The 27,699-nt window shown below is 42.1% G+C and overlaps 1 protein-coding gene and 1 long non-coding RNA gene across 6 annotated transcripts in view; both read left to right on the top strand.

The window, feature by feature from the left end:
- The first annotated feature begins 1,616 nt into the window (after positions 1-1,616).
- Positions 1,617-7,190, top strand: LOC108384530 (uncharacterized). Of its 2 annotated transcripts, XR_001850064.2 has the most exons (5): positions 1,617-1,806; positions 3,227-3,326; positions 4,299-4,435; positions 4,953-5,397; positions 6,325-7,190. It is a non-coding gene; the product is annotated as an uncharacterized lncRNA (long non-coding RNA). The 2 variants fall into 2 exon arrangements; XR_005059960.2 differs by lacking the exon at positions 6,325-7,190 and having other exon boundaries at positions 4,953-5,717.
- A 2,958-nt stretch (positions 7,191-10,148) lies between these two features.
- Positions 10,149-27,699, top strand: part of ZNF287 (zinc finger protein 287) — a 31,974-nt gene continuing 14,423 nt past the window's right edge. Inside the window, exons 1-6 of one of the 4 annotated variants that reach the window (XM_017641570.3) lie at positions 10,149-12,198; positions 12,987-13,055; positions 13,163-13,742; positions 14,369-14,469; positions 17,020-17,146; positions 17,617-17,703. In XM_017641570.3, the coding sequence (XP_017497059.1) occupies positions 13,340-13,742; positions 14,369-14,469; positions 17,020-17,146; positions 17,617-17,703 (718 nt within the window). In that variant the 5' untranslated portion in view covers positions 10,149-12,198; positions 12,987-13,055; positions 13,163-13,339. The other 3 variants (XM_037013295.2, XM_073234753.1, XM_017641571.3) reach the window with 3 other exon arrangements.

Raw genomic sequence — 27,699 nt, 5'->3', positions numbered from 1 at the left:
AACTCCTTTGGTTTGACCTACTAAGTTTTTCCTTGCACTTGCAGAATGAACCGTCACATGGCTTTACAAGGGCTTTACAACCAGGCCTGGCCCTCGCTCATCCTGACTCACTTCCCTCAAGCCCCATCCAGCTCCCTGGTGCTCCAGCCACCCCAGCTTTTCATGATCGTCTGACTTAAATTCTCCCCTCTCCCTGCGTCTCTTTACCTGGTTACCTCCTGCTTCAGATCTGAGCTCCGAGGGCCCTGGAGACTTCCATCCTAGAAATATTTATGGAGGGCTAGCCACTATTCTAGGGGTGGGGGATCACAGAACAAAATAAGCAGGGTCTCTGCTCATATGTGGATGGAGGCAGACCCCCAGGGATACCCAGATGATTAAACAAGGTCCTACCAGCTCTGGCTGACTGCTGTGAAGAAAACCAAACAGAATGCTGTGCCGATGAGCCTTCTCCAGAGGGCGGTCAGGGAAGGCTCTCCTAGAGAAGACATTTGGGCTGAGACCTGGAGGAGGAAAGGGCTCCAGCCATGAGAAGGGCCCCCTCCTTCCTCCGGGGGCTCTCCAGAAGGCCCATCCCTCAGCTCTCCCTGAACTTTTCTGTCACCCCTTGCCCTGGTTTGAAGCCACTGGGACCACCATACACATCACTGAGTTTGCTTCCTTCCCCACTTGCCCTCCTAACAGCTCATTCTCTGCACAGTCACCAGACAGAACTTTCTAAAATGTGTATCTGACCATGGCAGTGCCAGTTCTGACTGGTCAGTGAATGACTGCCATCCCACACAGAGTAACTCCCGACCGCCCGTGGGCCCCGGCTCTCGGACCTTGCTCTGAGACCTTCCCTGACCACTTCACCTACTAGGGCCCTGGGTCCTTCCATCACTGCGGCACCAGCGGCTTTAGCTTCTTCTGCTTTCACTGCGGAAGCAGCCTCCTGTGTGAGCTTCTTGTCTGCACGCCGCTCCCCACCCCCGGAGCAGGAGACTCCAGGCTCTGCTGAGCCCCCAGAGGACGATGCCCTCAAGACACCCGGCCGGTGGAAATGCAGCTGGACTAGGAGAAATGAGTGCTGGAACCCGAAGGACAGGAGCCCGGCCCTTCAGAGCCCCCTGGGGTACCTAGAAAGAGGCTTTCTTTCAACCCAGAACTGCCGCCTCCCTCCATGGCTCCATTTCGTTACCTGTGGAAGTGGAGAACGTGGGTTGTTCTGAGGATCCAATTAATTACTATTTCCAGAGCGCTTGGTAGTAAGCACTGGACATGGAAAAATAAAATAGTACAGCACAGGGGCCTCCTGTTACTCAAAACTCAGTCGTTTCCGTCCTACACGTTTTTATAATTTACCGCAAGCACTGTTGCTCCGGAGCCCTGGTCCTAGGCTCGTCAGGTAAAATACTAGATAAAATCCAGTTAAATTTGAATTGCACAGTAGCAACCAATCATTTGTTAGCATCGATATGTGGCCATGCAATCATTGATCTGTTCTTTGGCTGAATCCGTCAGTCGGCACACTTACTTCGGGGGCGACCGGTCTGCAAGGAAGGGACCAGGGTGGCCTGCGCCGGCGCTCCCGGGACACTTCTGGCCTCGGCCGCCAGGGAGCGCAGCGCGCGTGCGCAGGCGGGGCGGGGGTTCTTCGCTGCAGCTCCACCCCCGCCGCCCCCCAGGATCACAAAAGCATAGCCAGGTTGCCCGTGGTGGCAAAGTGTGAGGTGACAAGGAATCGAGGCCAGCAGCCACAGCACGCGTCAGCTCTCAGGTGCGCGTCGTAAAAGACTTGGGCTGCGAGAACTACAAATCATCCGGGTGAGTTCAGCGGCGTGCAGCGTCCGCAAGCCCTGCTGGCTTTGTGTCACCATTCACGCGCACACAGCGCAAAGGGCAGGCGACCCGAGCATCGGGAATTCACGCTGGAGAAAAACATCATCGTGTAGCCGTGTCCGGTTCGCTGCCGCACGGTTCAGCCAGGGCACCCAGGGACAGAGTGGAGAGTAGAGAAAGGCTGCGCTCAACCGGCCTCAGGTTGGAGGCGGGGAGGACTGCTGTCCTCAAGGCCTCTTAACTCGGGGTTGAGGCCGAGCTCCCGTTATGCTGGGGACAGAGGGAGTAGGAGGGGGAGCGGGAGGTGACAGGTAATTGCGGACATCCAGACGTCAGCCAGCGTCTGAGGAGGGTCCTGAAACTCCCCTTCCTTGGTGGGTGGATTCCTGAGGTCTGGCCGTGATGTTCCCGCAAACTTGACAGTACGATTATTGTCTTACCTGTCAGCTGAAAGCAAAGTTATTCACAGACCTGTGTACAGAGCTGCAGTTACTTTGGCAAATTTAAAGGAGTGGTGATTAAGGATCTTGGAATTTTCAGTTCCTCTCCTTGCTTTGTCTTTGGAGGATTTCTATCTCTAAACTCCAAGAACAAAATAGATAATGTTGCCCTATCCATCCAGTTATCATCCTTGTCTTGCTCCTAGTGGACAGCAAGGAGCTAGAAACCAGCTTTTAACTCCTTCAGGCCCAGTTACAATCATATGAAAATAATGTAAAGTTATGAAAGTGTACTGGCCTCCATTGCTGGCCAGACTGAGGGCACGTGGTTCCCCCAGAAGGGTTCCAGGGAGGGGAGCAATGGCCCTTGCATCTTAGGAGAACAGTTTGGTTCTCATGTGCCATTAACATGATCCACCCTTTTATAGACCAGGTAGTAGTCCCTGGGACAAAGGCTGAGGATATATAACTAAAGGAAGAAGAAGAGCTTCTGACTGGAGATAAATATAGAAGAATTAATTAGGGCCCTGTTGGGAAAGGGTAGAGGAAATAAATCAACTCAGAACTTCCGTGCAGAACTTCGTATAATAAGGAAATGACAGCCATACTCTCATCCCACAATTCTGTTAAAATCATAGAAATATGTTTGATAATGGATAATGTTCCTCAAGGTGCCCTTGTTAAGGTAAGGGAGACATGAACAGAGTATTCAGAATTGTATTCAATACTGCAATTTAGCTGATGAAAGCGAAGAGTTGAGGATGTGGAAAACAAAGGACGAACACTCATTCAGACACCAGGTAATATTCATCCTGCCCAAGGTTTGCAGAATTCCTCACTCCCTAATGCAGACAATTACAATGGCCTTTGCAAGCCCTGTCTTATAGTCTTTAATGTGTTGTCTTCTTGTGATCACCACTCTTGAGAAGAAATGGATAAGATGTTTTCTCTTTCTTTTCATGCAGAATCAACCATGGCCAATTTGAATTTTTCTCCCTTAGCTCAGAACCCTGTTGGGAAAGAGATAGTTGAAACTAACAGGGAGATTGCCTGCCTAAAACACAGGTACAGGATTTTGACTTTTTTTTTACGGTGTTGTCAAATGTTTAAAGCTAACTTGTGTAATGTCTATTAAAGGGCTTGGTGTTGTAATTCTTACTCGAGTCATTTCTGTCACTGTAGTGAATATGGTTGGAAATAATTTTTTAAGTGATAAAAGTACAAGAGAAATGCTGGATTGCAAACTAAATCCAGAAAGACCCTACCCAAAGAGAATGGGAGCACTTTTGAAGAGTTGTGCTTTCTTTTCTGCTACAAAATCAATGAAGATTGTTCTTTGATCCAATGGGGCATCAGTGATCTGCCTGCAAACAATCCCAAGGACTTACTATAGGGAAACTGGACCTCACCGTGGTGACAACTGGCTTTTTGGGCCTGTTCCCTGGGAACTGGGGAGCTTACCCCCTGCATTAACAGTGGACCCCCTAACCTGGCTGGGCCAATTTCTTTTTAAAGGAATTGAGTATGTGTGCTTCCCAAATTGCAGTCAACTATTCAAATGGTTTATTTTCTTTAATTTGAAAAACCTTACACAGACAATATGGGCTGTATATCTGGAATAATGAAGAAAGTTTCTTAATTTGTCTTTGGGGATAAATAGCCAACTGCAAGATCTGCTCTAAAATAGCAAGCCTTAAATCACTCATATGGTCAGTTAATGGCTCACCATAAATTCTTTGCTTTAAAGACAGTCTGGGAATTTTACCTTTTGACATTTAACCCCCAAGATGGAGGTGTAACTTAGAACAGAGTCCCTGTTTTCTCTTCCTTACACTGTCTCATTTCTGTCTTTGCTGTTCTACAAGATAAGCTTAGACAAGGAATTTGTTAGTCCTGTTCTTGCTCAAGGTGATGATTTCCCTCAGATAATGGGAGCATAGCATTTGTTTTGGGATTTTTTCCCTGGTTCAGGATATGGTCAGTTGTTGGCTAATGGTTTCTAAAATATGTTGGAAATTTTAATTTTTAACTTCTTAGTTCCAAAACAGAATCTTAGCCTTAAGATGTCCTAGACTCCAACTAATGCACGGACAGATGAATCCACTATATTGTTAAGTCTGAGTCTGAGAGCCATAATGTGGGAGGACATGACACAGCAAATGGAGAACTGGCAGGTAAGATGAATTAGCAAAGTAAGTGCTGGCTTGCAGGCTCCCATCCCCAGAGTTGTTTATATATCCTGGAGCGTCAGGTCCAGCTGTGTGCTGGCTGTAGCCGAGCACTGGCCAAGCCTACAACATGGACTCCCCATCTCTGTATGTTAAAAGCAAACAGTCAAGTAAACTTGAAGATCTAATTGTCTTTATTAAGCAATTTGTGAATCAAGCAGCATCCCCTCCAGCAAGCAGAGAGATGTTCTGAGGAGTTGTACAAAATGGAAGGTTTTCATAGGCAGGAGGGTGGGACCAGAAATTACTGGCAAAAGAAAAAAAGTGGCAGTTTCAGGCCAGGACAGCATCTTTTGTGGGGGAAGGGAACGGCAGGGTTTTATCATGCAGATTAGCTCACTGGTGCTGGTCAGGAAATTTCAGATACTGTTCAAAGGTCATACTCCTGGGATAGGTTAAAACTAATTAAGTCTTGGTTTGGGGCGCAAATGACTCCATTTTGGGTGTGTTGTTTCTTTTCTAGCATTTCTTCTTAGGAATCACATCTATGAGTGGAGCCGGAGCAGCATTCATCAAACCTTCCCTTCACAGCACTGCATACAGCTCTGCAAATTCCCCTCATGCCTCTCAGCCACAGAATGTCCTCTTGTGCATGTGGCTCTGAGGGGAAGGACCCAGAGCAGGTGCAGCCTTCCCGGGACTGGTGGCCCAAGGCTGCCGCTGAGGGCAGCGTGGACTTCTCTACCCTTGGTGGAAAGGTTGCTGAGCTGTTACAACTCAGATGTCACTGCTGGTGCACAGCTGGTGTTTTCACCCACACTTGACAGCAGCTTCTGGGGAGAGTGGAGAAGGAAATCTGCAGGATGCAGATGGAGGCAAATCTGGGAAGGGGGAGAGCGTTTCATTCCTTCAGCTCAGGAAGGACGGGATGACCAATTTCTCCTACACACTGTCCTATTCCTTCACCTGTAAGTAAGGAGTTGGAAGTGGGGCACCGGTGGGAATGGCACCAGTGGGGGTTGGGGTAGGGATGAGGGCATGGCACTGGCAGGGAGTGGCAGGGGGAGGGAGAATTGGAGGACAGGGCACCAGCAGGGAGGGGCACCCGCAGGGGCAGGGCCTCTGGCTGGGTGCAGTGTTGAGGACAAGAGCTCAGTCTGTCCCCCAGCCTCTTGTTTGAGCTCCACCTCCCTCACCCAACTCCTACCTGTACCTCTGGATCATAATGGTGGCCCACTCCCCATCCCCTGCAGCCCTATTCTTTCAATCACTGCCCCTAACTCACTCCTTATCCTAAAGACAGCTCCTCTCTGGAAACTTCCGGACATTCTGATTCCTTGTCCATCCCAACCCAGCTCCCCAACCCTCATGTACACTTTCTGGGTTGCCACTCACCTCCAATTCCCAGTTTCTAACTGGAGAGATTATTTTTTTACATCTTTTTTCCAGAGATGTTTTAAAATAAGGGAACAAGCTACAATTAGTAGATTCTCTTTATCATTTCCTTGTATTAGTAACAATTGTAGAATAAAGTTTTAAAAGTCATTAGAATAGACAGAATAGAGTGACTACATCCCTAAGAAAATGTGAAGCCCTTTCCCACTCTAAGCTGTAGAGGTCAGACTTGACTGCAAGACTTGATTTGTGCTCTTGGTCCTCATAAGGCATCCACCCCTCCCCCCATGACCTTCCCAACCTCATTCCACCCTCCCCACAACTCTGTGGACACCAGAAGTCCTTCAGGGCCCTGGTCACACCAGAGTGAAGTTTCTTGTGGCCTGAGTATGTCCTCTCAGCTTCCTCCAAGTCTCTTTGAGAAACACAGCCTTTTGGGATTTGTGTGTGTGCCCAAATATTTAATGTTCCTACTGGATAGTCTTTATTATTTTCTCTAGATGTAAATGACACAGATTTAACTCCTGTGCCAGAATCTTCTGTGGCTTCAAGAAAAGACAACTCATATGTTCATCTCAGCACAAACTTTGAGCTCCAGATTGTTTTTGTGAAAAATCAGAGCATTTTAGTCTTTTGGATTAACCTGTTTCTAACATCCCATTTGTCTTGCTCAGCTCTAGCTGCAATAACAAAACACCATAGACTGGCTAACTGCAACAACAGACATTTATTTCTCACAGTTCTGGGGGCTAGGAAATCCAAGAACAAGGTGCTGGCAGATTCAATGTCCAGTGAGAACGTTCTTCCTGGCTTACTGATGGCCACCTTCTCCTCTGTCCTCACATGGCCCTTCCTTCATGTGTGCATTCCCAGAAAGAGGAAGCACCCTCAAGGTCTCTCATCATCATCTAATATGGACACTAAATCATGGGGGCTCTTCCCCCATGACCTAATCTAAACTTAATTGCCACCCAAAGGCCCCACCTCCAAATACCATCACATTGGGGATTAGGGCTTCAACACATGAATTTGGGGGGGACTCATAACAATGTTATTTTTCTTTCTTCAGTGATAATGATTCTAGAGAGTATCCAATAAGGATTAAACTTAGAATCAAAATGACACAGACTTCACTCTTATATGAGATTCTTTGTAGGCTTCAAGAAAAGATAGTTCAAACATTCATCTGTCACTGTTTCCAAATTTGAATAAATGTTTACATGCAAACGTGGAACTGGACATTTTGAAACATATAATAAGGCAAGAAAAATCTTGCATGTGTTTTATGTATACAATTTGATGAGTTTGGACATATGTATACACCCATGATACTATCACCACAAACAAGGTAATAAACAGATCCATCACCTCCAGAAGTTTCCCTCTGTCCTTTCTTCATGTGTGTGATAAGAAATCATGCTATGAGTCCTACCTCTTACTAAATTCTTAAGTACAGAATACCATGTTATTAACTATGAGCACAGCATAATTTTTAACACCACCAGTCACAATGGAGTCCTAAGGAGAGAAAGCCAAATTCATGAACAAATATTTAAGATTGTCACTGGGTCATGATAAATCATCAAAGATGTCAACAATCTTAAGTGAAAATGGATCAGGTAAGGAGTGTATATTTTTAAGACATTATTGATGAGTTTGCTTCCATCAAGGCCAGGAGAGTAAATTCATAATACATTTTCTTTTGGTATAAACTAAACAATGTCATTTTCAACACCCCTACTTTGCAGTTTTTCAATGTTTTCAATTACTTTCACGTTACAGGGGGAAAAAATGAAACAATTAATTAAAGCATGCCAGGAGAGCTCTCCTTCCCCTTCATACCGCAGGGAGAGCCGAAATTTCGTCCATTCCTTGAAATGTCTATTGTAAAACGTATTGATAAAATATTGCACCGAGAAAGTCAAGCATAAAACACCCAGGAACTTTCCAGGAAACGAAAGCCTCTGCACTCGCTATTTTTCAAAAATGCTCCGGAGAAGTCTGGGATAAAGCCCCGCCCCCCCCCGGGATAAAGCCCCGCCCCCCCCGCCCTCCCATACTCGGCTGCGGGGACTATCGGACACCAAGCAGCTCCCTCCGCCTGAACTTGGCATCCGAGTCCCCGGCGAACACGCATGTGCTCTACGCCTACAAACTAAGCGCGGGTCCGCTCGTCCTCTGGTGGCCATCGAGGAGAACACAGGGAGTTTTGCGCCCACTGTGGTGGCCCTGTGCCCCCTGCCGGTCGCCTGTTGAATCACTGATTGAATTTTCCGTTTCATCTTGATAACCTTCTTTGTGTGAGTACATTGTTCACAGAGTTCTCCTGTAATCCTTTTTCTTTACATGAAGTCTCCATTTTCAATTCTGATTTTATTACTTTGTGTCTTCCATGTTTTTTCTTGGTCATTCAAGGTAAAGGTGTGTCGATTTTGTTGATCTTTCCAAATTTTTGGTTTTGTGGATTCTATCTACAGCTTTCCTAGTCCTAATTTCATTTATCTCCACTTTAATCTTTATCATCTCCTTCTTTCTTTCAACCTCGAGTCAAGTTCCTCTTTTTCTAGTTCCTTAACACGTAAATTAATTTATTGATTGGAGAGCTTCCTAGAAGAGGATAGAGTCCAATAAGCAAGAAGTTCGACATCGTTAGCCACCAGGGAAACGCAAATTAAAACCACAATATCACTACACATCCACCAGAATGGCTAAAATAAAAATGTCACCACACCAAAAGCTGATTAGGAGGCAGAAACTGGATCACTCACACATTGCTGGTGGGAATGTGAAATGGTACAGCCACTGCAGGAAACGGCTTGACAGTTTCTCAAAAACTAAACACACAACTACCATTTAGTGCAACAATTACAATTCTATGAATTTATTCAGAGAAAAGAAGATATTCACACAAAAAGCTTATGCTCACGTTTTCATGCCAGTTTTATTTGTAATAGCCAAGAATGGGAAACACCCCAAATGTCCATTTGTAGGTGAGCTACATCCATACCATGGAAGACTACAATGAAAACTGATACAAGCAACAACCTGGATCAATCCCAGAGAATTACCCTGGGTGAAAAAAGCCATTCACAAAAATTACATACTGTATGATTCAGTTTACGCAGAATTCATGAAATGATTTTTAAAAATTTAAAAAAAAGAAGGAATAGAAGAACAAATTGGTGGTTGCCAGGGGCTAAGGCAGGGTTGGCTGCTGGAGGGAAGTAAGTGTAGCTATAAAAGGACAAGCGTGGGCTCCCTCTAGTGATGCTCATGTTCTGTATCCTGACTGTCAATGTCGTCCCAGCTGCCATATTGAACAATGGTTTTGTAAAATGTTCCCACTGAGGGAAACTGGGTATAGGGTATATGGGATCTCCGTTATTTTTTATAACTAGATGTGAAATAAAATGTTTACTTAAAAATAGAAATGTCACGTTTAGGTAATTGCTTATTTATGGTACCTCCTAAGTGAGGTGTATGTTCTTGTGCATACACCTGAAAAAAATATGAAGGAAAATACATAAAAATAATTACAATAGTATAACTATGATGATGTCTGTTTCTTATTTTATTTTTCAGTTACCACCAGGGCAAATTTAACTAACTTTATGTAACGTAAATAGCCTTGACTCATTCTGATTCTGCAAAATCAAATAAGAAAATGCTGAATATACTACAGCAGGAATTAAAAATCCTCACCAGAGGAGCTGGGTATCTCATACACTGTTGGTAGGAACACAAAATAACGCAAACCCTTTGGGACACAGTTTGACCGTGTCTTAAAAAGTTGAACATACACCTATTGTATGATCTGCCCTTTCCATACCTAGGTGTTAACCAAGGGAAATAAAAGTGTGTGTCCTTACAATTGACAATGACTTTCCCAGGAATGTTCATAGCAACTTTATTTCAAACACACAAAAATTGGAAACATAAATATCTATCAGCAGATGAATGAATGAACAAATTGTTAACATATCTATTCAATGCCATGCTAGGCTGAACTATTGGCTTAGGGACAATTCTGGATGGTTATGCTGAATGAAAGCAGTTAGACAGAAATTAGTACATACTATGTGGCTATATCTGCTTTGTTTTTAATTCAAGAAGATGAGAATTAATCAAGAGTGACAGAAAGCAAATGAGTGGTTGCTTGGAGAAGGAGGAATGGGGGACAGAAAGCGACTGCAATAAGACCACTAGGAGACATTTGAGGATGACAAACATATTTATTCACTATCATGATTGTGGTGATGGTTTCACAAGTGTGTGCATACGTCAATACTTAAAATGTAGATTTTAAGCGTGTGCAGTTCCTTGTGTGGCAATTATACAAAGCAATGTTTTATTTTTTTACTGGGATATAATTGACATATTTATTTCAGGTGTACAATGTAATGGTTCAATATCCATATATATTGTGAATTGATCACCACAATAAGTCTAGTTAACATCCATCACCTCACAGTCATAATTTCTTTTTCTTGTGATGAGAACTTTGAAGATCTACTCACCCAACAACTTTCAAATATACAATACACTATTGTTAACCACAGTCACCATGTTGTACATTACATCCCCAGAATTGAAGGTTGTTGTAACTAAGAGTTTGTACCTTTTAACCATCATCACCCACTTCACCCACCCATATCCACCCCCTGACTCTGGCCACCAACAATATGTTCTCTGTATTTGTAAGTTCAGTTGTTTGTTTAGATTCCACACATGAGTGAGATCCTACAATATTTGTCTTTGTCTGGTATATATCACTTAGGACAATGCCCTCAAGGTCTATCCATGTTGCCACAAAGAGCAAGATTTCATTTTTTATTGTTGATTAATATTCCATTTATATATACATACACACCACAACTTCTTTATCCATTCATCCATCGATACTTAGGTTGCTTCCGCTTGCTTCCGTGTCTTGGCTGCTGTGAATACTGTTGCAGTGAACATGGGGATGTATTTCAAGTCAGTGTTTTCCTTTCCTTCTGATAAATACCCATTAGTGGAATTGCTGGAAAATATGGTAGTTTTATTTTTTTGTTGTTGCTCAGATTTGCCTGCTTTGGTACTATTAAGACACTCTGACACTCCTCTCATTGAGAGATGAGGTTTACATTTGCCTCCAGCTGATTCTGCACAGACTTGTGACTGCTTTGACCAAAACTATGACCTAAGTGATATGACTTCCTCTGTTACTTCCAAAGCTATGTCATAATCATCCACGGAGTTTCTTTCTTGTTCACTAATACACCTGCTCTTGAACCCCAGAGGCACCACATAAGGAGCCCAACCATCCCCAAGTCCTTCATGCTGAAAAGGCCACATGTTGGCGCTCTGGCCAAATCCAAACTGAGCTTATCCTTAAGCCACCTCAGCCCACGCACAAGACAAGTGAGTGGAGAAGCCATCTTGGAAGTGGACCCTCCGTGCCATCAAATCATCTCAGCTGAGGCTCCAGACACAATGGAGCAGAGAAGAGCCACACCCACTGTTCTTCCAAATTCCTGACCCACAAAATCCATGCACATAACAAAATGGTTGTTCTTTTGAACCATTACGTTTGGGGATGGTTTGCCAACACAGCGGTAGATAGCAGAATACCTGAAATGTTTTTCCATCCTTTCATTTCAAGCTTTCTGTTTTATGTTCTGTGTCTCTTATAAACAGCATACTGTCGTTCTTTGTTCTAATCTGAGAGTCTCCGAATCAGATTCCTGAGGAGGGACTCAGAACCGATAACAGTGAATGTTTATGCACATAGAGCCTACCAGCACTTTGGGCCTTTCTGCCTTGACCCACATCTTCTTTGCCCACCCTCCCTCTAGGAATCTGGCACCAGGTTTTCTCTGGTTTAATTAGTGCAGGGCTTCAACCACCCGCCACCACAATCGCACCCCCCTTTCCCAGATGCTGGTAGACCTCCAAGTCGTCTACTACACCTGCCTCTGCCCAGGGCAACTTTAAAGTTCGCTTCAGAACCTTGGAGGCTAACGACCAAGTCACAGTGATGGGTGGAGGAGGTTGCCATGGAGACAGGTCTGGCGAGGGAGGGCCGGGCGCGGCCTCCGATTGGCTCAGGGGGCGCGCAGCGTTATCACTGCGCACATGCGCAGTGGCGCCGAGGCGAGGTCGCGGCGGAGTCTAGATGTGGGTTACGGACCCGGTTTCTCAGAACTGGGCTGAGACGTGCGGCTCCTCCCCGAGACGCGTTCTGCTTCCTGGGGAAGCGAAGTGGCGGGGCCAAAAGCCCCTCTGCGGAGCGTGGCTGAGCCCGCCACGCAGGCGCCCGTGCCCCCGCCGCCATTGTTGCCCCGGGCCTTTAGGGCCGCTCCGGCTGCGCGTCGGCCGGGTCCCAGCGACAGGTAATGATGTCGCCGGCGCCGGGGCGAGTGTCCGCGCGGCCGGGGCCCGAGCCGCACCCGATACAGGCGCGGGCGCCCGTGCTCGCGGCCCGCGGAGAGAGCGAACGCGGGTGGAGGCTGCTGAGGGCGGCCCAGTAGCAGCGCAGCGCGTCAGCGGGTCCCCACGCCCTCGCTGGCCGCAACCCTCCGTGCGGAGGGCTTAGGGAGGCCGGACCGGGAAGGGGGAGGCGACGGGCGGGACCGGCGCATTCTCCTCCGCAGAGCCTGGTAAACAGCTGGCTTTGGTTACACGCCTGAGGGTGAAGACGGCTCAGAGCTGGAGCCCTTGGGCAGGTGGTGTCGGTCCCCCCCCGAGTCAGGCCTCTTCTGACGTTTTCTTCGGGAGCCCGGCTTCACATTTATTCATATGGATCTGTCTCCTGCAGCAGCCGTAACGGGTTTCAAATCACACCAACCTTCTACTTCTTTTCGGTCTAACCGTTAAGTCTCCCCGGCTCTCAGATAGCAAAAACCCCAAATAGGCTGGCCTGTTGTTACCAAACAGGTAAACAAACGGCTCGCTCTTTTTCCTTGGGCACTTTACTAAGTTCTTCCAGTTCATTCTAATAGATTTGTTCTGTTATCGCGAGCCAGTTCAGTCATTACAGCTTCTGTAACATCAAAGACTAAAATAATGAAGCTTTTTTTCCTGTAAAAAATGTTTAATTTCTGTTTCAACAAGAAATTTGATCTGTCGTATCTTTCATGATTCCAGTCTTTGCTTCTCTTACCACTTTTTTTTGTGGCAGTCCCGATCCCCGCCTGACGCAGACTGCACTTATCTTACAAGTCTAAGGATATAGGAGAGGGAGACCAAGGTAAAGTCTGTGTTTATCTGTGAACAATGAGTAGTCTCTCTCATTTGTGTATGTGTATAGCAGAGCACCAGGAATTCTTGACCTTATGGTCTATTCTTGTGTTTCAGGGTCTTCTAACCATCCCTGCAAGTTCTGGGCTCCACATTTGTAACTACCTTACTCTGTTCTGCTGCTGACTGCAGCAGCCCTTCATGTCTTTGTGGCTCTAGAATGAAACTGAAGGCCATTGGCTTACCACTGGAGAAATAAAGGACATTGCCAGATCGACTCTTCTGACTGTAACAATGTTAGCCCCATGCAAAAGGACGACCAGTTCTTCACGCTCCCAAATCCTTCTAATGTGGAAGCCAAACAAGGCTCATTGTGGACCCCACAATGTTGAGAAGGAAATCCTTGCATCAAGACTCTTACGCAACACTGAGACCTGTCGACAAAATTTTAGGAATTTTCCATATCCAGACCTGGCTGGTCCTCGAAAGGCACTGAATCAACTCCGAGAGCTCTGCCGTAAGTGGCTGAGGCCTGAGATTCGCTCAAAGGAACAAATCCTCGAGCTGCTGGTGCTGGAGCAATTCCTGACCATCCTGCCTGGGGAGGTTAGGACTTGGGTGAAGTCCCAGTACCCAGAGAACAGCGAGGAAGTGGTGACTCTGGTGGAGGATTTAACTCAAATTCTAGAAGAGGAAGGTGAGAATTGTAGAGGAGAGAGTGGAGGATCCTGATTGGTTAGAGGAGACATGCAGAGCAGCAGAGAGCAGCCCTTTAAAGAAACTAGGGAGAAAAGTCACTGGGCGAGAACAGGCTTTACCATGAGCCCCATGCTGTATGGGTTCCCCTTCCAGATTGCCAGAAACCAGACACGTGTTATCTAGTGTCATAAAACGATGACCAGTTACAACCAAATTAACCATGTGAGCCCTCACGAAGTTTATCTACAGAGGTTCGAACCATTCTACTGATAAATCATTTGCTTCGTGAATTGGATTTTATAGTATCATACTTCCTAAAAGGCAGGAAAGGGTCCAGAGAACATTTGCTTAAGAGAAATCTCAGAAAATTTACATCACATGAGGATTTGGTAGCAATTGTGAATTTTGTACATGTACTTGAGTCCCAGAGCAGACCTGTTTTTGAAGCCTGCCTTGGCATCTTAAGAGAAGGCCTAGGCCTCGCTTCTTTGAAATGGGACGGCATTTTTGGTTTCCTTCTGATCTCTCACTTTAAGAAAGTGTAGGCATCTATGTAGTGAAGAGTTTCTCAGGCTGCTCAAACAGAACTGTCTCCATCATGGTCTCTCTCTCTCTCTCCCGTAGCTGCTCCTCAGAGCTCAGCCTTTTCCCAAGGGACCCCAGAAGAAGACCCGAAAGGAAGACATGCTTTCCAGGCAGGGTGGTTAAATGAATTGGTGACCAAAGTGAGTTTTAGTTTCTTCTGTGATTTTAAAATGCCTTCTTAAAGATGTGTGTGTGAGGACATTTTCTTTCCTGTAACTTGAGCCCTCAAAGGCCTACCTATAAGCTAAGCATCAGTTTCTCCTTAAGTCACCTCAGCCTGTTAAGGTAGGTGAAAGCCCTGTGTAGGAAATGGACTCCCATTGCCATCCCTTGCTATGCCTTACCTCCGTGTTGATTGTTAGGCAGCAATGGCACATAGAGGTTAAGGAATTGACCTCCACAGCCAGATGGATCAGGTTTGGTTTCTGGTTCTACCATTGAACCTGTGATTTGGGGCAAGATATTTGACCACTCTTAGCCTGAGTTATTCAACTTTAATAAATAAAATTTACCTTTTAGAATGTAAGGCTTTAACATTTTGAAACTTGTGGTTAGTGTGGATTATAGTAAGTGCTCCATAAGCACTACTTGCTAATACCGAATAACTAAAGGCCATGTATTCTGTGGTGTTACTGTTGATCATGGGTCTGTTTTATTTCAGGCTGCCTTAAGAGAAAGGTTTGCTATAAAAATATAAATGATCTGGAATTGGTAACCAGGGTAAAATTATTTATAGATAATATGATTGTTTACCTAAAAAACCTACGAATATCAAAAGAAAAACTGTTGGAAACAATAATGGAACATCTGAGTTTGGCAACTATTACAGAAAGTGACATACAAAAATTAGTAAATTTCTTACATATATATCAAAATCAGACACAGATAAAATAAAACATTTCATTCACAGTGTTATCCTCCAATAATTTAAAAAATATCTAGGACTAAACATTCTAGAAATTTTGTAGTACCTTGTGTCCTACATCATTCTATAGGACATGAAAGAAGCCTTGAATATCATTAAACTGTCAGTTCTCCCTAAATTATAAACTTAATGTGATTTTTCACATTTCAATGTGAAAAAACAAATCCCAATACAATTTTTTAAAGAAAATTACAAAGCTTATTTGAAAAGCATATAAGAGTAATCAAGAACATATTTTCAGCAAAAGAATTGTAGAGGGACACTCACCAGATTGTAAGATGTATCTAAGGATGCATTCAATAGTGCCATTCAATAGTACGCTTTGCTGAAAAAGCCACCTCAGAGCTGAAGAATACAGGAACTGAAATGAAATATTCAATGGAGGTAATGAATAATAGATTGCTACAAGTAGAGGAGACAGTCAATGAAATGGAAATTAGAGAATAGGAAAACAACGGAACTGAGGAACAGAGAGAAAAAAGAGTATCTAGGTTTGAAAGAATACGAGAGCTGTGTGACCAATCCAAACAAACTATTTGCGTTATAGGGGTACCAGAAGGAGAAGAGAGAGACAAAGGGATAGAAAGTCTCTTTGAAGGAATAATTGTTGAAAACTTCCTCAATCAGGTCATAAAAGCATAGCCCCTAAAAAATGAACTCCAGGAGATAACACCAAGACATATATCTTGAAATTAAAACAAAACAAAAAGTAAAAGCAACTATACACAAAAAGGATAAGATTAAGGATAAAGAGAGAGTACTGAAAGCAGCCAAAGAGATAAAAGATCACTTATAAAGGAAACCTCATCAGGCTATCAGCAGACTTCTCAGCAAAAACTCAGAAGGGAGTGACATGAAATGTCTAATGTATTGAAACAAGGAACTTCAACCAAGAATCCTCTACCCAGTGAGATTACCATTTAAATTTTAAAGAGATTAAACATTTCCCAGATAAAGGTTTGGGGAATTTCTAACCACTGAACCCGCATTATGGATATGCTGAAGGGACTTCTGTATATGGAAATGTTCTTAAGCCTAAATAGTTTTCACCAGTGAAAATAAAGCCACAGTAAAAGTAGACCAATTACTTGCCAAGCAAGTGTGAAATTTTAAAAAATACATATTAGTAAAAGCAACTATACACAAAATCATACATTTTTTAAAAGTGCAGATTATGACATCTAATACAGTGTGGAGGACAAAGGAAAAAGAAGTATTTTTAGATTGTTTGGAATAGAGCAATCAGCAACTTAATATAGACTGTTATATAGTCAGGACACTATCCTTGAACGTTTGGTGACCACAAACCTAAAGCCTATAATAGGTACACCGAAAATTTACAAAGAGAAATCCCATAGTGTACTTTGGTATGTTTTATTTAAACAAGGAAGGAAGGGCTCTGCATTTCATCATAGAGCACAGAAACATCTTAAAACTTCAAATTATAAGGCATTGAGTTTATGTTAAGGCAAAGCTTAAAAAGTACAACCATCAACTCTGCCCTTTGTGTGAAACCCTTTCTCTTTTAAGATGGAGCCACTAGTGCCAGTTGAAAACAATAAATTCTACCTTTTTTTCAAACCACCCTTTATGACCAGTCAGCTGTGCTCATCTGTACATTTGGTGGGGGTTTTGACTAGATAACTTTTATGGTCTTACTAAAGCTCAAAATTCTGTGATTCCCCCACAACATACATACCTGGTGTTACCACCATCCCCTTCCTACCAGTTTTTGAGCCAAGTTAAGTTACATTTAATGTGTTAGGAATCAATGACATTCAAAGATGTGGCTGTGGATATCACCCAGGAGGACTGGCAGCTAATGCGTCCTGTGCAGAAGGAACTGTACAAGACTGTGACGCTACAGAACTATTGGAACATGGTTTCTCTGGGTAAGTGTCATCTGTGCCCACTCCACCTCCCAGCATACCCACCAAGTATTTATCTTTCCTCCATTGTTAAAAATGGGCTGGGCCTCTAAGTATTTTGCTAGGAATGAGGCCTAGAGATGAATGTGCTCATCCCGTTCAGGCACAGAAATGGCTGTGTTCTACTCCCTTTCCCCAAATGAAAGGTTTCTAAAGTGAAAGATACTTGCAAACTGTGATGCACAGCTTCACAGGGCTCCCACCCAATACTGCACCTTACCCATTGTCTACTCCCCCCACTGTATATGTCTTCCAGGTGGCAGGAACTTTCTATTCTACTTCTGTAAAGGACAGTGACCTAATTCCCTTATTGGGTCGTGTCTGTGATCCATTGTTTTCCTGTAGAGGCCTGTCCTCACAGATAAATAGAAGTCAGGTAATAAAATTTGAATGTTGTTCATCTCCAGGATAAAACTTATATCCTTCCTTAACAGGACTGACAGTGTACAGACCAACTGTGATTCCCTTATTGGAAGAACCATGGATGGTGATAAAAGAAATCTTAGAAGGCCCTAGTCCAGGTGAGAATAACTGACACGTAACATTGTTTGCATGGAAGAGCCTAAGCACAGTGGGATGTATCTTTAAAATATAGCCAAGTCACTCTCCATAAAGACATCCCAGCATTTCTCTGAGCTTTTGTCTTCAGTTCCTTACAGAGGCCATTTTCAGGAAGAGGTTTCCAGATATCATCGTCCTACCTTTCCACTGTGTCTCATTTTGTCTTTTTACATGACCCCTGGGTCCCATCCCTCAGAGCTTTGTCTGGGGCTTTCATTGTGCCATTGTTCACTTCTTGTATATACATATAAACAAGCACAATTATCCCTAAAATCTTAAGTTTCAAATTTTAACTTTTTAAGTTTATTCTGTTTACTGAAAAAACCCTGTAGCTCCATGCTTCTACTTCCCTAACTCATTCCTTTATTTCCTATTTAGAAACATTCAGAATATTTGAAAATATATAGTCAGATATATACAAAGCCTCCACCTATGTATGTCATTCACCCAGTTCCTACATCTCCCTAATACACAGACACTATCACTTGTTTCTAGTTTTTTCTTTCAGTTGTTTGCATACAAAGTCAATATAAAATATTTTTCCTCCCTTTTCTAATATAAATGGCAGCATACCCTATGCAGTTTTGTTTTGTTTTTTCTTAAAAGTATATATGGAAAGTATTCCAGATGAGGATGTAAAGGACTTCCTTGTTCTCTTTTTTAATATCTGCATCAAATTTTTATTGTTTATTGAACAAAAATTTTTATGGTTTATTGAAACTCTTCTGATGGACATTTTGGTTGTTCCCATTCCTTTCATCCTCCACTTCATTTTTAAAGACTTCAAGTCTACAGAAAAGTTGTGGGATTAGTACCCTGAACACCTATGTATTTTTTACATGGAATCATTTAGCCACTTTTGCTTTATCTCTTTACAAACATGCAACATTTTGCTTTTGCACTGAACCATTTGAAAGTTAATTGCAAGCATCATGACCTGTCACCCTCAAATATCTCCACAGATATCTCCTAAGAGCATGAACATTGTCTTTCCAGTGCTCTTAGGTATACCACTCACTCACCCCAAATATTTGATATCTATACAATAATGTCCTCTAATGTATAGTCAATATTCAGATTCCCACAACTGTACCAAAATATCCTTTATAGATGATTTTCTTCCCAATCCAGGACCTCCATTCAGGAATCACAAGACGCCTTGGTTAACCTGTCTTTAGTCACCTTTAATCCAGAACTGTTCCCTAGCCTTTTCCATTCTCTTCTCCCTCTTCTTTTTAATCATTTATAATGCTGCCTTTTTTGTCTTGTTTTTTTTAATTTTTGCTATCATTAATCTACAATTACATGAAGAACACTATGTTTACCAGGCTCCCCCCTCACCAAGTCCCCCACACACACTCCACTACAGTCACTGTCCATCAGCATAGCAAGATGTTGTATAATCACCACCTGTCTTCTCTGTGTTGTACAGCCCTCCCCATACCCGCCCCACAATACTATACATGCTAATTGTAATGCCCCCTTTCTTTTTCCCCACCCTTATCCCTCCCTTCCCACCCATCATCCCCAGTCCCTTTCCCTGTGGTAAGTGTTAGTCCATTCATGGGTTCTGTGATTCTGCTGCTGTTTTGTTCCTTCAGTTCTTCTTTGTTCTTACACTTGACACATGAGTGAAATCATTTGGTATTTGTCTTTCTCTGCCTGGCTTATTTCACTGAGCATAATACCCTCTAGGTCCACCCATGTTGTTGCAAATGGTAGGATTTGTTTTCTTCTTATGGCTGAATAATAGTTAATTGTGTATATGTACCACATCTTCTTTATCCATTCATCTACTGATGGACACTTAGGTTGCTTCCATTTCTTGGCTATTGTAAATAGTGCTGCGATAAACATAAGGGTGCATCTGTCTTTTTCAAACTGGAGTGCTGCATTCTTAGGGTAAATTCCTAGAAGTGGAATTCCTGGGTCAAATGGTATTTCTATTTTGAGCATTTTGAGGAACCTACATACTGCTTTCCACAATGGTTGAACTAATTTACATTCCCACCAGCAGTGTAGGAGGGTTCCCCTTTCTCCACAACCTCGCCAACATTTGCTGTTGTTTGTCTTTTGGATGGTAGCCATCCTTACTGGTGTGAGGTGATATCTCATTGTGGTTTTAATTGGCATTTCTCTGATGACAAGCGATGTGGAGCATCTTTTCATGTGTCTGTTGGCCATCTGAATTTCTTCTTTAGAGAACTGTCTTATTCAGCTCCTCTGCCCATTTTTTAGTTGGATTATTTGCTTTTTGTTTGTTGAGGTGCATGAGTTCTTTATATATTTTGGATGTCAAGCCTTTATCGGATCTGTCATTTATGAATATATTCTCCCATACTGTAAGATACCTTTTTGTTCTATTGATGGTGTCCTTTGCTGTACAGAAGCTTTTTCATTTGATATATTCCCACTTGTTCATTTTTGCTTTTGTTTCCCTTGCCCAGGGAGATATGTTCATGAAGAAGTCGCTAATGTTTATGTCCAAGAGATTTTTGCCTATGTTTTTTTCTAAGAGTTTTATGGTTTCATGACTTACGTTCAAGTCTTTGATCCATTTCAAATTTACTTTTGTGTATGGGGTTAGAGAGTGATCCAGTTTCATTCTCTTACATGTAGCTGTCCAGTTTTGCCAGCACCATCTGTTGAAGAGACTGTCATTTCCCCATTGTATGTCCATGGCTCCTTTATTGAATATTAATTGACCATATATGTTTGGGTTAATGTTTGGAGTCTCTATTCTGTTCCATTGGTCTGTGGCTCTGTTCTTGTGCCAGTACCAAACTGTCTTGATTAATGTGGCTTTGTAGTAGAGCTTGAAGTTGGGGAGTGAGATCCCCGCCACTGTATTCTTCCTTCTCAGGATTGCTTTAGCTATTCGTGGTCTTTGGTGTTTCCATATGAATTTTTGAACTATTTGTTCCCGTTCATTGAAGAATGCTGTTGGTAATTTAATAGGGATTGCATCAAATCTGTTTATTGCTTTGGGCAGGATGGCCATTTTGACAATATTCTTCCTAGCCAGGAGCATGGGATGAGTTTCCATTTGTTAGTGTCCTCTTTAATTTCTCTTAAGAGTGTCTTATAGTTTTCAGGGTATAGGTCTTTCACTTCCTTGGTTAGGTTTATTCCTAGGTATTTTATTCTTTTTGATGCTATTGTGAATGGAATTGTCTTCCTGATTTCTCTTTCTATTGGTTCATTGTTAGTGTATAGGAAAGCCACAGATTTCTGTGTGTTAATTTTGTATCCAGCAACTTTGCTGAATTCCAATATTAGTTCTAGTAGTTTTGGAGTGGAGTCTTCAGGGTTTTTTATGTACAATATCATGTCATCTGCAAGTAGTGACAGTTTAACTTCTTCTTTGCCAATCTGGATTCCTTGTATTTCTTTGTTTTTTTTTTATTCCCATGGCTAGGACCTCCAGTACTATGTTGAATAACAGTGGGGAGAGTGGGCATCCCTGTCTTGTTCCCGATCTCAGAGGAAAAGCTTTCAGCTTCTTGCTGTTCAGTATGATGTTGGCTGTCGGTTTATCATATATGGCCTTTATTATGTTGAGGTACTTGCCCTCTGTACCCATTTTGTTGAGAGTTTTTATCATGAATGGATATTGAATTTTGTCAAATGCTTTTTCATTATCTATGGAGATGATCATGTGGTTTTTGTGCTTCTTTTTGTTGATGTTGTGGATGATGTTGATGGATTTTCGAATGTTGTACCATCCTTGCATCCCTGGGATGAATCCCACTTGGTCATGGTGTATGGTCCTTTTGATGTATTTTTTAATTCGGTTTGCTAATATTTTGTTGAGTATTTTTGCATCTACGTTCATCAGGGATATTGGTCTGTAGTTTTCTTTTTTGGTGGGGTCTTTGCCTGGTTTTGGTATTAGGGTGATGTTGGCTTCATATAATGAGTTTGGGAGTATTCCCTCCTCTTCTATTTTTTTGGAAAACTTTAAGGAGAATGGGTATTATATCTTCTCTGTATGTCTGATAAAATTCCAAGGTAAATCCATCCAGCCTGGGGGTTTTGTTCTTAGGTAGTTTTTTGATTACAGCTTCAATTTCGTTGCTGGTAATTGGTCTGTTTAGATTTTCTGTTTCTTTCTGGGTCAGTCTTGGAGGGTTGTATTTTTCTAGGAAGTTGTCCATTTCTCCTAGGTTTTCCAGCTTGTTAGCATATAGGTTTTCATAGTATTCTCTAATAACTCTTTGTATTTCTGTGGGGTCTGTCATGATTTTTCCTTTCTCGTTTCTGATTCTGTTGATGTGTGTTGACTCTCTTTTTCTTTTAATAAGTCTGGCTAGAGGCTTATCTATTTTGTTTATTCTCTTGAAGAAACAGCTCTTGGTTTCATTGATTTTTTTCTATTGTTTTATTCTTCTCAATTTTATTTATTTCTTCTCTGATCTTATTATGTCCCTCCTTCTGCTCACCTTAGGCCTCATTTGTTTTTCTTTTTCCCAATTCAGTAATTGTGACATTAGACTATTCATTTGGGATTGTTCTTCCTTCTTTGAATATGCCTGGATTGCTATATACTTTCCTCTTAATACTGCTTTCACTGCATTCTACAGTAGTTGGGGCTTTGTGTTGTTGTTATTTGTTTCCATATATTGCTGGATTTCCATTTTAATTTGGTTGATGATCCATTGATTATTTAGGAGTATGTTGTTAAGCCTCCATGTGTTTGTGAGTCTTTTAGCTTTCTTTGTACAATTTATTTCTAGTTTTATACCTTTGTTTTCTGAAAAGTTGGTTGGTAGGATTTCAATCTTTTGGAATTTACTGAGGCTCTTTTTGTCACCTGGTATGTGGTCCATTCTGGAGAATGTTCCATGTGCACTTGAGAAGAATGTGTATGCTGTTGCTTTTGGATGTAGAGTTCTATAGATGTCTATTAGGCCCATCTGTTCTAGTGTGTTGTTCAGTGCCTCTGTGTCCCTACTTATTTTCTGTCTGGTGGATCTGTCCTTTGGAATGAGTGGTGTGTTGAAGTCTCCTAAAATGAATGCATTGCATTCTATTTCCTCTTTTATTTCTGTTAGTATTTGTTTCACATATGTTGGTGCTCCTGTATTGGGTGCATATATATTTATAATGGTTATATCCTCTTGTTGGACTGAGCCCTTTATCATTATGTAATGTCCTTCTTTATCTCTTGTTACTTTCTTTGTTTTGAAGTCTATTTTGTCTGATACTAGTATTGCAACACCTGCTTTTTTCTCACTGTTGTTTGCATGAAATATCTTTTTCCATCCCTTGACTTTTAATCTGTGCATGTCTTTGGGTTTGAGGTGAGTCTCTTGTAAGCAGCGTATAGATGGGTCTTGCTTTTTTATCCTCTGTGTCTTTCGATTGGTGCATTCAGTCCATTTACATTTAGGGTGATTATTGAAAGATATGTACTTATTGCCATTGCAGGCTTTAAGTTTGTGATTACCAAAGGTTCAAGGTTAGCTTCTTTACTATCTTACTGTCTAACTTAACTCACTTATTGAGTTAACACTGTCTAATGATTCTTTATTTCTTTCCCTTCTTATTCCTCCTCCTCTGTTCTTCATATGTTGGGTGTTTTGTTCTGTGCTCTTTTTAGGAGTGCTCCCATCTAGAGCAGTCCAAGACACCCTGTAGAGGTGGTTTGTGAGAGGCAAATTCCCTCAACTTTTGCTTGTCTGGGAATTGTTTAATCCCTCCTTCATATTTAAATGATAATCGTGCTGGATACAGTATCCTTGGTTCAAGGCCCTTCTGTTTCATTGCATTAAATATATCATGCCATTCTCTTCTGGCCTGTAAGGTTTCTGTTGAGAAGTCTGATGATAGCCTGATGGGTTCTCCTTTGTAGGTGACCTTTTTTCTCTCTCTGGCTGCCTTTAATACTCTGTCCTTGTCTTTGATCTTTGCCATTTTAATTATTATGTGTCTTGGTGTTGCCCTCCTTGGGTCCGTTGTCATGGGAGTTCTGTGTGCTTCTGTAGTCTGAGAGGCCGTTTCCTCCCCCAGTTTGGTGAAGTTTTCAGCAATTATTTCTTCAAAGACACTTTCTATCCCCGTTTCTCTCTCTTCTTCTTCTGCTACTCCTATAATGCGAATATTGTTCCATTTCAATTGGTCACACAGTTCTCTTAATATTCTTTCATTCCTGGAGATCCTTTTATCTCTCTCTGTGTCAGCTTCTCTGCATTCCTGTTCTCTGATTTCTAGTCCATTAATGATCTCTTGCATCTCGTCCATTCTGCTTTGAAATCCTTCCAGAGATTGTTTTATTTCTGTATTCTCCCTCTTTAGATCTTGCATATTTTCCTGCAAGTCCATCAGCATGGTTATGACTTTTGCTTTGAATTATTTTTCAGAAAGATTGGTTAAATCTGTCTCCTCAGATTCCTTCTCAGGGGAGGATGTAGAAGATGTCTGGGTTAGTCTGGTCTGGATCAAATTTTTCTGCCTTTTCATGTTGATAGATGCAGTGGTATGCTGTTGACTCATCTGTCAACTGGGAGAACCAAGACCCTTTCCACTTGCTCCTGGTCTTTCTTTACTGGGACAACGGCGACCCCTATGGCTTGTGTTGGGCAATTACGTGTCGACTGGGTCTGTTTCTTGCCCAGCCGCTATAGAGGAAGCTCCTTTGCTGTGGGCGTGGCCAGCCTCAGGCTGCTGCTCTGCTATGGGGGGGCCACGCTGGAGGGGGAACTGGCCAGGGGCTGTTAATCTCGCAGTGAGGGATCTCAGAGCTGCTGCCCGGGGGGTTAGGGTGCCCGGAGTTCTCCGGGATTCCCAGCTTCTGGGATAAGTGTCCCGGGACACTTCCGTCCATCTGTGCTTTCAAAAAGCACTTGCTTTTCTTTGTCCCAGGGGCACCGGCTGCAGGGACCCACTCACAGGTTTTACTCTCCCGTTTCGCTAGTTTCCCGCACTCCCCGCACTGTGTGTCTGCACTCCCAGTGCGGGTGGCTGGGGCTGGGTGTTCAGCAGTCCTGGGCTCCCTCTCCCTCCCACTCCGACTCCTCTCCTCCCGCTGGGAGCTGGGGTGAGGAGCCTCGGGTTCTGCCGGGCCAGGGCTTGTATCTTACCCCCTTTGTGAGGTGCTGGGTTCCAGCCGGAATGGATGTAGTCTGGCTGTTGTCTTGTATCTTCTGGTCTCTCTTTTAGGAATAGTTGTATTTGTTGTATTTTCAAAAAATATGTTTTTTAGAGGAGATTCCCACTGTCCTACTCATGCCGCCATCTTGGCTCCGCCTCCAATACTGCCTTTTTTTTAAACAATGCAGGCCAGGGTTTTTTTTAGAATGACCTGCCATCTAGATTGCCTGGTTGTTCCCTTATGATTAGATTCAGACTAAGTTTTTTTTTTAATTCTCACCCCCTCTAGTGTAGTTACTATCTGTCAATACAGAAAGATGTTACAAAATCTTTGACTATATTCTCCATGCTGTACTACTGTCCATGACCAACTTGTATTATGATTGAGAATTTTTGTGCCCCTTAATCCCCCTTGCCCTCCACACCCACCCTCCCAACCCCTCCCCCATGGTAACCACAGTCACTTCTCAGTATCTGTAAGTCTACTATTTTGTTTATTCTGTTTTACTTTGTTTTTATATTCCACAAGTAAGTGAAATCATATGGTATTTGTCTTTCTCTACCTGGCGTATTTCACTAAACATAATACCCTCTATCTACATTCATCCTTGTTGTTGCAAATGGCAGGATTTCTTTTATTTCTACAGCTGAATAATATTCCATTGTGTATATGTACGTCTTTATACATTCATCTACTGATGGACACTTAGATTGCTTCCATATCTTGGCTATTATAAATAATGCAGTGATAAACTTAGAGGTGCATATATCTTTTTGAATCAGGGATTGTTTTCTTTGGGGAAATTCCCAGAATAAAATTACTGAGTCACATGGTATTTCTATTTTTAGTTTTTTGAGGAACCTCCATACTGCTTTCCACAGCAGTTGTACCAATTTATATTCCCACCAACAGTGTAGGAGGGTTCCCATTTCTCCACATCCTCTCCATTATTTATCTCGTCTTTTGGATAGTGGCCATTCTAACTGGTGTGAGGTGATACCTCATTGTGGTTTTTATTTGCATTTCTTTGATGATTAGCAATGTGGAGAATCTTTTCATGTGCCTGTTGGCCATCTGGATTTCTTCATTGGAGAAATGTCTATTCAGATCCTCCACCCATTTTTTAATTGGGTTATTTGTTTTTTAGCTGTTGAAGCATTTGAGTTCTTTATATATTTTTGATATTAATCCCTTATCATATAAATCATTTATGAATATATTCTCCCATATTGTAGGTTGCCTTTTCATCTGCTGATGGTGTCCTTTGCTGTACAGAAGCTTTTAGTTTGATAAAGTCCCACTTGTTCTTTTTTATTTTTTTTCCCTTACCCAAGGAGATGTGTCCAGGAAAAAATTGCTCATAATTATGTTCAAGATATTTTTGCCTGTGTTTTTCTAAGAGTCTTTTGGTTTCATGATTTACATTCAGGTCTTTGATATATTTTGAGTTTACTTTTGTGTTTAGAGTCAGGCAGTAATCCAGTTTCATTCTCTTGCCCTGTAGCTGTCCAGTTTTCCCAACACAGGTTATTGAAGAGGCTGTCTTTTCCCCATTTTATATTTATGGCTCCTTTATTGTATATTAATTGACCACATATGTGTGGGTTTATAGCTGATCTCTCTATTCCGTTCCATTGATCCATGGGTCTGTTGTTGTGCCAGTACCATACTGTTCTGATTACTGCAGCTTTGTAGTATAGCTTGAAATTGGGGCACTAATCCCCACCTTTGTTCTTCTCAGAATTGCTTTTACTGTTCAGGGTTCTTTGTGGTCCCATATTAATTTTAGAACTGTTTGTTCTAGTTCATTGAAAAACGCTATTGGTATTTTTATAGGAATTGCATTGAGTAAATTGCTTTGGGCAGTATGGACATCTTGACAATATTAATTCTTCCTATCCATGAGCACAGGATAGATTTCCATTTATTTGTGTCTTTAATTTCTCTTATAAGTGTGTCATACAGTTTTCAGAGTACAGTCTTTCCCCTCCTTGGTTAAGTTTATTCCTAAGTATTTTATTCTTTTTGATACAATTGTAAATGGAATTGTTTTCCTGATTTCTCTTTCTGCTAGTTCACTGTTAGTATATAGGAACGTTAACAGATTTTTGTGTATTACTTTTGTATCCTGCAACTTTGCTGAATCCAGTTATTAGTCTTTTGGTGGAGTCTTTAGGGTTTTCCATATATAATATATCATCTACAAATAGTGACAGTTTAATTTCTTTCTTACCAATTTGGATGCCTTTTATCTCTTTGTCTTGTCTGACTGCCATGACTAGGACCTCTAGTACTATGTTGAATAAAAGTGGTGAGAGTGGACATCCTTGTTCCTGATCTTAGAGGAAAAGTTTTCAGTTTTTTGCTTTTAAGTATGATGTTAGCTTTGGGTTTGTAGATATGGCCTTTATTATGTTGAGGTACATACTCTCTATACCTATTTTGTGTCAAGTTTTTATCATGAATGGATGTTGAATTTTATCAAATGCATTTTCAGCATTTGTTGAGATGATAATGTGGTTTTTATCCTTTTTGTTAATGTGGTGTATGATACTGATTGACTTACAATTATTATAACATCCTTGCATCCCTGAAACGAATCCCATTTGATCATGATGGATGACCCTTTTGATGTATTTTGGATTTGGTTTGCTAATATTTTGTTGAGGATGTTTGCATCTATGTTCATCAAGGATATTGGTATATAATCTTTTTTTTTTTAGTGTCTTTGCTTGGTTTTGGTATTAGAGTGATTTTAGCGTCATATAATGAGTTTGAAAGTATTCCCTCCTCTTCTACTTCTTGGAATACTTTAAAAAGGATGGGCATCAGCTCTACTTTAAATGTTTGTAGAACTCATCTG

Source organism: Manis javanica, chromosome 4 (assembly GCF_040802235.1).
Source record: "Manis javanica isolate MJ-LG chromosome 4, MJ_LKY, whole genome shotgun sequence".
NCBI classification, from domain to species: domain Eukaryota; kingdom Metazoa; phylum Chordata; class Mammalia; order Pholidota; family Manidae; genus Manis; species Manis javanica.
The sequence above is the reverse complement of the archived record's forward strand: the minus strand, read 5'-3'. Positions and strand labels throughout refer to the sequence as shown.